The 12,525-nt window shown below is 39.5% G+C and overlaps 3 protein-coding genes across 5 annotated transcripts; 2 read left to right on the top strand and 1 right to left on the bottom strand.

Annotated features, from left to right (window-relative positions):
* Positions 1 to 137: 137 nt before the first annotated feature.
* Positions 138 to 7,778, bottom strand: LOC106751793 (mitochondrial carnitine/acylcarnitine carrier protein). Its single transcript, XM_014632941.1, has 6 exons — positions 7,693 to 7,778; positions 7,301 to 7,502; positions 6,802 to 6,916; positions 6,137 to 6,451; positions 1,745 to 1,918; positions 138 to 1,036 (listed from the first exon to the last, which is right to left on the bottom strand). The coding sequence occupies exons 2-6, from the start codon at positions 7,394 to 7,396 to the stop codon at positions 849 to 851; spliced, it is 888 nt and encodes a 295-aa protein (XP_014488427.1). The 5' UTR covers positions 7,397 to 7,502; positions 7,693 to 7,778; the 3' UTR covers positions 138 to 848.
* Positions 1,925 to 6,138, top strand: LOC106751790 (carboxypeptidase N subunit 2). Of its 3 annotated transcripts, none has more exons than XM_014632936.1 (6): positions 1,925 to 2,226; positions 2,525 to 2,662; positions 2,735 to 2,878; positions 4,111 to 4,943; positions 5,019 to 5,568; positions 5,691 to 6,138. In XM_014632936.1, the coding sequence occupies exons 1-6, from the start codon at positions 2,185 to 2,187 to the stop codon at positions 5,862 to 5,864; spliced, it is 1,881 nt and encodes a 626-aa protein (XP_014488422.1). In that variant the 5' UTR covers positions 1,925 to 2,184; the 3' UTR covers positions 5,865 to 6,138. The 3 variants fall into 3 exon arrangements, with proteins under 3 accessions (XP_014488422.1, XP_014488420.1, XP_014488419.1); XM_014632934.1 differs by having other exon boundaries at positions 1,925 to 2,662; positions 5,691 to 5,882; positions 5,992 to 6,138; XM_014632933.1 differs by having other exon boundaries at positions 1,925 to 2,662.
* Positions 7,779 to 7,847: 69 nt separating the features above from the next.
* LOC106751791 (N-acetylgalactosaminyltransferase 7) lies at positions 7,848 to 12,525 on the top strand. Its single transcript, XM_014632937.1, has 11 exons — positions 7,848 to 8,073; positions 8,304 to 8,483; positions 8,591 to 8,796; positions 8,873 to 9,039; positions 9,167 to 9,374; positions 9,557 to 9,733; positions 9,828 to 10,071; positions 10,431 to 10,652; positions 10,778 to 10,876; positions 11,321 to 11,446; positions 11,537 to 12,525. The coding sequence occupies exons 2-11, from the start codon at positions 8,328 to 8,330 to the stop codon at positions 11,675 to 11,677; spliced, it is 1,746 nt and encodes a 581-aa protein (XP_014488423.1). The 5' UTR covers positions 7,848 to 8,073; positions 8,304 to 8,327; the 3' UTR covers positions 11,678 to 12,525.

Genomic DNA, 12,525 nt, shown 5'->3' with positions numbered 1-12,525 from the left:
TTCAAACTATATAACGTGTTTATTCGGTATAAAAGTTTATATACGCATATATGTATATATATATATATATATATATATATATATATATATTCCATATAATCATATAGAATATATAATCTTTGAGGTTTTATCTTTTAGGAATATTATTGTTATCACGTTCTGATATGATATGTTTATATATGGAGGAATTTTATATATATATACATATTCAAATCTTTATCAAATACTCTGTAAAACAAATACGATATCATGAATATTATATCTATCTATCTATCTATCTATCTATCTATCTATCATGAATATCTATTCCCTGATGACATACTTTCATTTTTATTTCTTTGTTAAACAATTCTATACGATAGAATTGTGAAATATTGCACTTTAAACATATAAACATATAAATCTTTTTTCTAAACATAACAAGATTCTCTTCATAACTATCATTTCTCTATTTTCTAATATACCTTGCGATCATACGTCGCTCCTTTGAGCTGCATTCGCCATTATTTTGAGGTAAAAACAAATTCAGGCGATTTACTTCTGCCATGATGAAAAATTAGTCATTCCGCATTCGTGGAATACAAATGGCAGAGCAAAATGTAATTTAAACGTGACAGATTTGTCAGAAAAAAAACAAGTAAAAAATATAAATATTTTGTGCATCAAAATATTTTCTAATTCCGCGACAATTCAATCGATCGAGATATAATTTAAATAATTGGCAGGCAGTCGGTTATACAAGGAGGTAGCTTTTGTAGAAACAACGTACATAATACAACAAGGCGTTTTCATACATATTCTATGGCAGCATCATGCAAGATTTCAACATATATATATATATATGGCAATTATAAACCTGGTACGACCCAGTTCAAGAATTTCATCGCAACTTCGAAGCCCATGAAACAAGCTGCATTCGCAGGAAAGGCTCGTAACATTACCGGCACGACACCTTTGTAAAGCGCTGTAGGTCCCTCGTTTTTCATCAGTTCGACAAATACTTCGCGTACCCCTCTTTTGTACGTGCCTTCTGGCGCTGTAATATGCAATAGGTGTCACAATATGCGACAGGTATTGTATAAAGAATGTCACCGATATGTATTTTTTCATATTAACCCCTTGACTGTTGATGCCGTGAATTCTCGTCATTTTGGACTTTGCGTTTCCTACCGCGAAAAAGCATTTTCTCGTCATGAAATATTTTGTTATATTAGAGCCCCTAAGTGATTTTATCAATGAAGCAAAGTGCAATTAGAAATTTTTGGGTGTGCGGAACACGGTTTTTGAGTCGTATCTGCAAAATGTTGCTTCAGAAAAAAAGATATGGCTACCGCAAAATAAGAATTTGTCGAATTTTCAAGTATTCTCGCCATGCGATATTTTGTTATATTCAAGTTTTACGATAAATTAAATATAATATTTAGACAGTTAAGAGAACTCCGATATTTACTGCAAACTAACATCAAATTTCAATTGAAATTTTTCTATATTAGCTGCCATTTTGGGCTTGTGACAACATTTTTCTTGACTTGAAATTCGTCGATAGCATCAAAACCCCCTTTATAAGTTTTCATTGATTTTCAAGAACCTCTTGTTTTTGTTATTTCAGGACCAGTCGGGGAAAATAATGGCAGTGAAGAGGTTGATCAACAACGGTTTCGGCAAGTCGCATTGTATAAGATCTCAGGGAAAGAGGGGAAAAAAAAAGAGGCTTTCTCGCTGTTACATCGAAGTTGGTACCTACCGGTTTGCAGACGACTTTTCAAGATATCAGGTGGCATTCCCACCAGCCAGTTCGCGATACCTGCGAAACCGCCAGCTGCTATAGTAGCCAGTAGACTAAGCTTCCCTCCCTCGGGAGTGAATTGTTCCTTCAGATATTCGTACGTCATGAAATACATGCCGCTGGCTGGAATATCTGGAAAGTATTTGAGGAGACGGTGAATTGGTAATCGCACGAGTATTCTTACGCAGGCCGACGCATAAACATTATGTACAATTAATAATAGCGAGTAGAGCGTGTGGGCCGACAGATAGGAAGCATCCTGTCTGATAAGAAGCATCAAGGCACATAGATAACAGTTAACAAAATCCAGTTTCCTTCAGGCCAGCGTGCCGTTACTCCGCTCCTCGAGTAGCGGTAGTGCTCTGTTTTCGAAATCATAGTTCGAATAGTGAGACAACATGACGACACCTGTTCTCTTATTTCTCGTCGCTTTGCTTTTGGTACATACAACAACTTTCATATCTTATCGCATCGCCCGCTAATTTCGATCCCCGTTCGATTCTCCTCCGAATCATTGCATGCCAATATTTTTTACGCGTATCGATACACGTGGTGGGCGATTATTCAACTTAGATCGCTCCGTGAGACGAGCGGGCGAATTATGATATCGAAGTAAAATGAAAAGAATAATTATTATTCATCGATTTGCGAAAACAAGTTTGAACGCTAAAACAACGTTTGAACGCTATGCACGACGTGTGTCCTGTCGCCAATAAGATTGACCCGCGTTATGTTCAGGATCGGTCTGCAGGACAGATTATCGATATCGGTGGTGTGTGGGAGATACGATGTCCGCAAGGGTGTACTTGCGAGATCCAAAAGTTCTCCTATCTGCCTCTACACCAGTGGACTGATACTTATAGAGATAAAGATCAGGTATGAACGAGTCGGGTGTGTTATTTCTGACACGCATTGCGTCTCTTATCAATCACGTTTCCATCGTGACAGGATCCATCCTTCGACGATCATGACGGCTTCAACGACGCGAATGACGATGACCATCCTATGGCTCACGAATTACTCAAAATTGCCACGTGCGTAATTGTCGAAGATCCCAAGGAACTTTTGGATAGGCTCCCTTCGGACATACAGGTCGCATATCGAGCACATACGTGAATTCTTATGTTTACTTTTGATACGTGTACGATATGTACACGTATGAACACGAAGGCTTAAGTAAGTGTAAATCAAGGCCAATAGCGAGCTGGCAAACTGACTTCCTTATTCTACGGCGTAAAATGTTGGTCGAGTAACATTCCTGTCTTTGTTTTGTAAGCCGAGGAAAATGTTCCAAGTTGAAACTTTCAATCCAATACTCGCGTCCTCTCTCTCTAGCTAAAATACAGATAATAATTAATAACAAGGGACAGGTTGGAGCAAAATCGCAACTGGAAGATCGGCGATCTCGAAACGAAAGAATCGATATTTATATTGACAAAAAATTGAGAAAATCTTTGCCGGTTAAATCGACAAATCCTTCTTTTGTAATAATAAGAGTGATTAAAGATGTGACCCATAACTCGAAATAATGAAAAAATAACGAAAGAATTATAAATTTATCTACATTGCGTTTAAAAGCGACACCAAAAGTTTGACAGTAAAATTCAGAACTTGAATAAAAAATTATTCCACTTGTAAAGTGAAATCAGTTTGATAAAAATTTGCTGAAACTCGCACTAATATACAGTGAAATATTTAACTCATTGCTCGTGCAATTAGGAAAAGAGTAACCATTTCAGAGCTGAGATATTTGTAACTAAAGTTGATACTTTTTAAACGTGTTCCTTGAGGTCAGTATGTTACTTTTTAGTTTCTATTTTTAATATCTTCTAAACAAAGAATGAGATTTTTTTTTGAAAATCTATTATGATATTAAAAACTAATATGCAGACACAAGTTTCAGAATTATTGACCGTATTGTTTTGAATATACAATAATGTAAAATTCATAACTCATAGTAATACTCGAAATATATATATATATATATATATATATATATATATATTTTTTTGTACTTTTGTATTGAGTATATGTGTCTATCTTAACTTCGTTTCAAATTGACATTTGTTATTTAGGTAGCGAAATAAATGTATAGGAAAGTAAGTTTGCTCAATAAATACCATAAGCGGCCTCTTCGATGCGTCACTGAAAATACGGTACTAACAACAGCAACACCTTTAAGTGGCATCTCGAGCCGAGACATTCTCAAGCCGTCGTTCTGTCGCGTTCCCATGCGAAGCGGAATAAGACATGATTTGCACTTATTTAGATCTCTCCGAAAACGAGCCAATCTATTCGTTACTTCCCCGCTTCTCTCCTTTCAGATTCTCACGTTACTTGAGTCCGGTAATGGGGAAGTTGACATCCCTCTGCGAGCTACGACGTTTCAACGCTTTACAGACTTGATATCACTGGACATTCAAGGGATAGATTACAGCGATCCGTCCGTAAAAGAGGCGAATAATCAGACGAGAAGGGAGAAGGGCGGGATTCGCCTCTCGCCCGACACCATGTTCCCTCTCGGGCTGACTTTGCTCTACTTGAATTTGGAGCGAGTTAAGCTGACGAGCCTGGACATGCCCAACAAGAACAAGGCGAATTTAGTGATCAAGCCGGTGAACGCGTACAAAAGCGAGACGGTGGAGGACGATCGAGTGCCTGCGAGCAATGCCAGCCAACCGAAGGGGCACAGGTTGATATTCCTGAGCCAGCAAAACAGCGGGGAGAGCGAAGACAAGGAGATACTGCCTTACGATCTCTACAAGCAGGAACTGGAGGGCTACCGGGATAACGTCGAGCTGTTCGCCGCTCTCGGCGCGCTGACGCACTTGAGAGTGTACGACTGCGCCCTGACGGACTTGTCCTGGCACATGTTCGACGGTCTCAACAGCCTGCTTTACCTCTCGCTCGAGAGGAACAGTCTGAAGTTCATTCCTGAATTCTGCTTTTACGGCACGCCGAATCTGAGGTCGCTGTCGCTCGCGGGTAACGAGCTGCTCACGCTGAAGAGCGTGGACTTGGCGGGGCTGCTGGTGTTGGAGCATCTCGACCTGCGGCAGAATAATCTGACGTTTCTGTCGGAGCTGTCGTTCCCACCGTTTCCGGCCCTCCTAACCGCCGATTTCACGGACAACCCTCTCGACTCCGTTTTCCCAAGGTTCCCCTCAAACAATCTCTCGCGTCCGAAGACGATCGCACGTTCGTACTAACGAAGACGCGTCTGTTCTTTCAGTACTTTCGAGATCATGAACACGACGGTGAAACTGTACCTCGGCGGCGAGGCATCGAGGCTGAAGCTGCAGAAGGACTCGTTGCTGGGCCTACGTCAAGCCGAAATATTGCATCTGTACAATCTCGAGATACCCGTTCTGGAGCGCTACATCTTGCACGGGATGCCGGCGCTGACGCATCTCAGGATGCGGGGAAACGTCACGAGCATCGACTTCGACGCGTTCGTCGATCTTACAAATCTGCTGGATCTGGATCTGAGCCGGTGCCACGTCCGAAGGATCTCCATGGACGCGTTCTACGGTCTGGAGAGAGTCCGAAGAATCGATCTGTCGGACAACGATCTGGAGTCCGTACCGCCCGGCTTGTTCACCGTTCAGCAGCAGAGGGAACTGCGGGAAATCCTGCTCACGAGAAACAAATTAACGTCACTGCCTCTCGACTTCTTCAGGAATCTCAGGTCACCGAGTAAACAGACGCAAGTGCAAAACTTGAGGCTGGACGGCAATCCTTGGGATTGCACGTGCACGATGACCAATTGGAACCCTCACCTGGTAATACTAATGTTTCATCCGAGTTATTTACTTGCGTGTGTGTGTGTGTGTGTGTGTGATATCGATGGTGACTTTGCGTTTCGATAGATAACTCGAATTATTAACAATTCTACACGACACAGGTCAACAGAAACAAGGAGACAGCCCCCCGATGTTCGACGCCAAAACGACTGCAGAATTGGGGGGTTTTCTATGCGTTACGCAAGGGTGGCTTACAGTGTGGTAACCTGAAGAAACGGTACCTCCGGAAGTCTCTGAAGACAAGGAACTATGAAGAGGACAACAATATCAGTTAGCTAGTTTCTCTTTCAATTGTACGTATACATCAACGAGACACAAAGAGAGATATATATTGAAAATTCTTATAAACTATGCCGCACACAATTTCTAGAGAAATGTACTTTACATGCCATTTTTTTCTAGGTAAGTAAAACTGCACGTATAGCAAATTTCTGTCGAAGTTATCTAAAACCTTTTCTCGAGAGCCTCATATAATTATTCGATAAATAATAACGCTGCGTGCCCGTAAATACGATAAACAAGCGAGACTACAAAATTATAGGCGTACCTCTTAATAACGTAGCGCAGGTGCCTTTGTATATACTTCGGATGCCTCCTTCTCGATACAATTGTCTCGCGCAATCCATAGGTCCCTTATACTTTGGTTTAGCGTCTGCGTGCTGTATTTGTAACAGACACTTAATACGTTCCCCAGGTGCCATTATAATAGTCGTAAATATTCCGCTGAAAGCACCGGCCCCAAATAATTGTACTGTTGTGAGCTTCTCGTCCGGAGTACTCTGTTGTAGTCTTTTCCCAACACCAAATCCAAAGAAACTTATCGCAAATATTGGCGCGACGCCACATAATGGTGCAGCCATACCTGAACAAGATATATAGATTCCAAGTATTATCATCAAAAATTAATCATTATTAGCAATTTTCTCTGTAAAATACGAGTTTCTACACTATAAACATAATACTGAAGACTTCGGTTAGTATCTCTCAGCAACTGCTTATAATGTTTGCTGACATCATCGGTTATGTAATACAAAAAGCCTATAATCTTATGAACGCTGTAAATTTGATCGTCCAATTTGCCTTTGTGAAACTTCTTATAAAATTATTGCTTATATAATAAATAATTGTATTTTATATATTTAATATTAATATGCAAAGCTTAATATATATAAAAATTTCTATTTGTAATATCTGATATAAATATATAAATACCCTTATATAAGCCGCGTATCCCTTCTTTGGAGATAGTTTTTTTGGCACAATCCCATGTACCAGAATATAAAGGCAGCTCATTTGGAGCTGACACAGGCATTGTCTGAAGTCGTACCTATATATAATGTCTTTTTTAACAAGTAGAATAGAATTTGACTATTATCAAAATATTAGAAAGTACTATCAAACACGAGCGATTATTTATCATTAATCCAATTTTTTACTTCTATTATATACATATACATGCATATATATATACATATATATATATTATTAACTGCATTCAATTTATTACAAGTGAAAAATGAATATTATGAAAAATAATATTTTCGTTAGAAATGAAATCTAGAATATATGTTTTACGAATCTTTTCGTAAGCAACAGCAGATTGTATTGCCGAAGCCAGCACAAAATAAAATAAGGAGAAATAAGGACGCAGAAAATTAGTCCAATCTGACTTAACAAGCTCAACAAGCAAACGATTTAAATGTAACCTCACTTTAATGGTGTCCAGAGGGTGACCCGCCAGGACGGTACATACTCCGCCGAATCCTCCGCTCAGAAAGTATTTCACTGGGCTTACGGTGTCCGACATGATGCGGCTGACTACGGATACTTGCTGATACTGAAGAAATAATCTTCACGATTGGGCCCTTAATTTGGTAAGCCAGGGGTCAAAGTACAGCCAGATTAGCCAGTCCCTTATATGGCGAGATCGTAAATTCCATTACTCGCGCGTAACAATTCTCTACTATATCTTACGTAATATATATTTGATTTTCCACGTATCCTTGTTTATATCGTAATGTCATTTCAATTTTTGCGATACAAATGAGAGAGTAATCATGAGATGAATATACACACGCGAGATGCACGAATGATTGTACAAACCTGACAGCGGAAGAACACAGGAATGACACAGAGAGCGGTTTTTCATGATTCCTCCTGTACGAAGCGCCACTGTTGGAACTCCGTAGCCGATGAGCACTGATATTATCGACCATTTTAATGCGCACTGTTTAAATGTCCTCAATGGCCGACACTTCGATGGCCAACATGGCGATGGGTGTACGGTGCTCTATGGGTGCAACGTCTCTAGTAGCGTATTTTTAGTACATGACAGCTGGCCGACACGTTGGCTCTTATGTTAATGTATAGTTTTGATACTATGAATAAGTTTGCTCACATGTAATTATTGATGTTCGACACGCTGACGTATGCATATCGTTGAGCCGGCTTCGCATTACTCCGACTTCTTTCGTTCAACAAAAGGTACCCCATATTTCGTTTATTTATCTTTCGCTGTTGTTAAGGTAAAAAATGGGACAGGCTAGTTCCGCGTTAACGAGGTAAACGATGAAATTTATGAATGGCACATTTTTAAGGTGAAACGTCTTGTCGTCGAGAACATTTCCGGGAGAACTTGTGATTAAAAAGAAAAGAAAAATTGAGAACAGACCCTTCTTATTTATGGACTGTTATCTCAGATCTCTGTTTTTCAGTTTTAGGTGTACAATTGGTAAAAGATGAGGATTGTACAGTTCAGAAGAAACCGTCTGTGTCACATACTGATCGGTGGTGTATCGCTGCTTCTAGCTTTGTATATTCTTCTCGACTTTTCTTCGGACAATCATATGAACAATATAAAAGAATACTGGGCACAAGGTCTTAGAAAGAAACAGGTAAAACATTGATCCGATAGCTGGTTATTGATCATTTTATTAGACACAGTTTCTCGTATTCTCAAATTTTGCACGTTCCGCTTCAATTTCTAATTTGTCGTACACAGGCCACAGTTTTCACAGAGGGTTTGGGAAATTTTGAGCCACGTGATGTATCGGTCAAGACCGGGCCTGGGGAAGGAGGCAAACCGCATAATTTAAGGGAAGATCAGCAGAACGATGTCCAGCAATCTGAATCTGATTACGGTATGAACATGGTGTGCTCCGATGAGATTTCGCTGTCGAGATCAATACCGGACACCAGACCGGCGGAGTAAGTCTCTCCCGTTGTGATTAACAGCGTGAATCCTCGGCCTTTAATCTTTGTTTTCTCTTGTGTGTAACGGCAGATGTAAACATTGGAACTATCCAGAGGAATTGCCTCGCACCAGTGTCATTATAGTGTTTCACAACGAGGGTTGGTCCGTTTTACTACGAACTATCCACAGTGTCGTGAACCGTACTCCGTCGAAGTTCTTGGAGGAAGTCCTTCTCGTTGATGATTTCTCCGACAAAGGTACACTCGGGATGAAATCCGACGATCGGACGACTCTCCGCTTCACTTGTCCTCGACGCAATTCGAACGTTTTTGTCGTCGAAATCTTGCTAAACACAAACTACAAATCACTGTGATTTGTTCGCAGACAATTTAAAAGGCGACTTAGACTCCTATATCGAGCAGTGGGGAGGTAAAGTTCGATTATTGAGAAACTACGAGAGGCAAGGCTTGATACGAACGCGTTCCCGAGGAGCGCGTGAGGCTAAGGGCGAAGTGATAGTATTTTTAGACGCCCATTGCGAGGTCAATGTGAATTGGTTGCCTCCTCTTTTAGCGCCGATTGCTGAAAATAGGTAATACAATAAAACATTACCGGTGAAAACCGGTGGTACGGCATGATGCGTTGTATCTCACCGTATCGATATGTTGAAGGATTGAAGTATGATTAAAGTGTGGAGCACAACGATAGGGTCCGAAATTTGTTCCGACGCAAGTCATCATAAATGACCTCTTAATCTAACACTGCCCTTTTCAGAAATGTAATGACAGTTCCTGTGATAGACGGCATCGATCATAAGACTTTTGAGTATCGTCCTGTATACCTAGAAGGTCATTTGTACAGAGGAATCTTCGAATGGGGCATGTTGTACAAAGAGAACGAACTACCCAGGCGTGAATCGAAGACACGCTCGCACGACAGCATGCCATACAGGTGCGACTTCTGCCTTGGACTTTGTACAGCTTTATCATCGTTCAACCCGACTCCGCTGATCCATCGTTGCTGACCTCATTTCTCACATTTACAGATCACCCACACACGCCGGCGGCTTATTCGCGATCAATCGACAATACTTTTTATCTCTGGGCGGCTACGACGAAGGACTGCTCGTCTGGGGCGGCGAAAACTTCGAACTGTCGTTCAAGATATGGCAGTGCGGCGGCAGCATCCTGTGGGTGCCGTGCTCCCACGTCGGCCACGTTTATCGGGGTTTCATGCCTTACACGTTCGGTAAACTCGCTCAAAAGAAGAAAGGACCCTTAATAACTATCGTGAGTGCAGCACTCGGCTCTCTTTTTACACGGTGGATGCGTACCGTGCGAGAAGAAAACAATCGTGTTCAAGTAACGCAAACGGTACAAAAAGCAATTTAACGTATAGAATTGCGTTCACCGAGAATCTTTTATTCAATAAACGCATAAAAGAAAAGCTAATGTGTTGAGGAAAATGAGGAAAAAAAAGTATTAAAGAAAAGATCCACATTTCACGGAGAAAAAGAAACGTGTAACTGTGAATCGTGTAGAAAAATATCGCGTAAAAAGAGACCCAAGTGTATTATTTGAAGATACACGCAGTAAGTATATGTATGTTGTTTTTCGATACTAATTGCCCAGCGAATCTTCTTTTGCAGAACTACAAACGAGTTATAGAAACATGGTTCGACGAGAAACACAAGGAATTCTTTTACACTAGAGAACCCTTGGCCCGATTCCTCGATCACGGTGACATATCCGAGCAGCTGACTTTCAAAGAACGAAAGAAATGTAAGAGCTTCCAGTGGTATATGGATAACGTGGCGTACGATGTGCTGGACAAATTTCCGGAATTACCACCGAATATTCACTGGGGAGAGGTACGCTCGATTAAGTACGACTTGATTGAATAATCGATGTCTCCTCGAGTTTCGTTAATTAATCCATCTACGTTAACTGTATTTATTGATTTATTTTCTTACATTAAACATTAATATTCCTTCAGCTGCGAAATGTGGCAACTAAGTCGTGTTTAGATACCATGGGTCAGGCACCCCCGAGTCTTATGGCTACTTCCCACTGCCATGGTTTTGGAAACAATCAGGTAACCCGCGAATACTTATATTTTATATTATATGTATACACAGGTGAGTCATTTAATATGTCGCTTGAAAATAACTGAAAAAATATGTATCGAACGAAAAAATGACTCAAGCAAAAGTTGTTTGGTTTCGAGGGTAGAATAACATCTTGACCTTAAATTAGCCATAGATAGCGTTTTCCAAAGTTAACTTAATTTTTTTCTTAATTATGTCCCCTTCGAAATCAAACGACTTTTGTTTGAAACATTTTTCCGTTTGTTGAATATTTCTGAGTTATTTTCAAACGACGTATTAAATGATTCATCTGTGTGTACATATAATTTGTTCCATTCCATTTGTTAGATTATTTATCGTTTTTTGAATTATTTTATGACTCATTCTGTATTTGGAATAATATCATATTTAATACTATATATCATATTCAATTTTACATTTTTTGTGGTTAGCTTATGAGGCTGAATGCGAAGGGTCAATTGGGCGTTGGTGAAAGGTGCGTTGAAGCAGACGGCCAGGGTGTGAAGTACGCATTTTGCCGTCTGGGAACCGCGGACGGTCCATGGCAATATGACGAAGTAAGCTTTTATTCTTTCATAAGAGCTTCCAAAAAATCTTGTACAATTCTTATATTAACGTATTAATATTACTTACCTTCTCGTTTGCAGAAGACAAAAACTCTGTTGCATAGAGTACACAAGAAATGCATGGCACTTCATCCTCAAACACAACAACTATCTCTGATGCCGTGTGACATTAACAATACTTATCAGCAATGGAATTTCCATCAAATACATCCACGATGGTAATATGGACAAGGATTGTAAACCTCTCTTGGAACTTGTAAATTATTTGATTACTGACGTTTGTAAATTATTACTTCGCTATTATTATTTGTAAATTATTATCTGGCAAATTGCACACACGTATTTGCAAAGACTTAAACCTCTCTTGGAACTTGTAAATTATTTGATTATTGTCATTTATAAATTATTACTTCGCTATTGTTATTTGTAAATTATTATCTGGCTGTTGTTATTTGTAAATTATTATCTGGCAAATTGCACACACGTATTTGCAAATAATGTACAATTTATGTTTAGTAACGTACATTGCGAGTCAATTTGGTGTATGTGCACACATACACAAGATACATACACACATAACATAAAATACATCCACTTCAGAGATGGATTAAAAAAGAAGTTCATATAGATACATATTCGACTTGATTTTGTTTCAAGTTATGTTCCATTAATTTGTTTAATATAAGCTGAATTAAGTTTCTAATTCCGTTGGACTCTTTGCAACAAGCATCGACCTTTTTGACTGTTCTCTAAGCAATTTTTTATAACATTAGATATACATTATTTCGGTTCCAGGCTGCCATTTTTGAGCTTCGCCTGAGCTACAGTTTGTATCTAGTGTATATGTACTTAAGTAATTAACATTTTATTATGTTCTGAAAGCCTATTTTGAAGCGTAAGATTATATACTTTGAGCATTTCCTTTAAAGATGAACAGATTTATGCTGGTAACAAGGAGTGAGGGAGAAAGTTGTGAACTTTCTTTTTTATTACTTTCATTAGGTCCCGAATTCATCTATATAATGGGTTCTACATGTTGTAAAACACTCTGTTCACACACTTTCTGATGA

The sequence above is a fragment of the Dinoponera quadriceps genome, unplaced genomic scaffold, assembly GCF_001313825.1.
Source record: "Dinoponera quadriceps isolate SergipeBrazil2010 unplaced genomic scaffold, ASM131382v1 scaffold179, whole genome shotgun sequence".
NCBI classification, from domain to species: Eukaryota; Metazoa; Arthropoda; class Insecta; order Hymenoptera; family Formicidae; genus Dinoponera; species Dinoponera quadriceps.
This window is presented reverse-complemented; position numbering and strand designations above follow the sequence as displayed.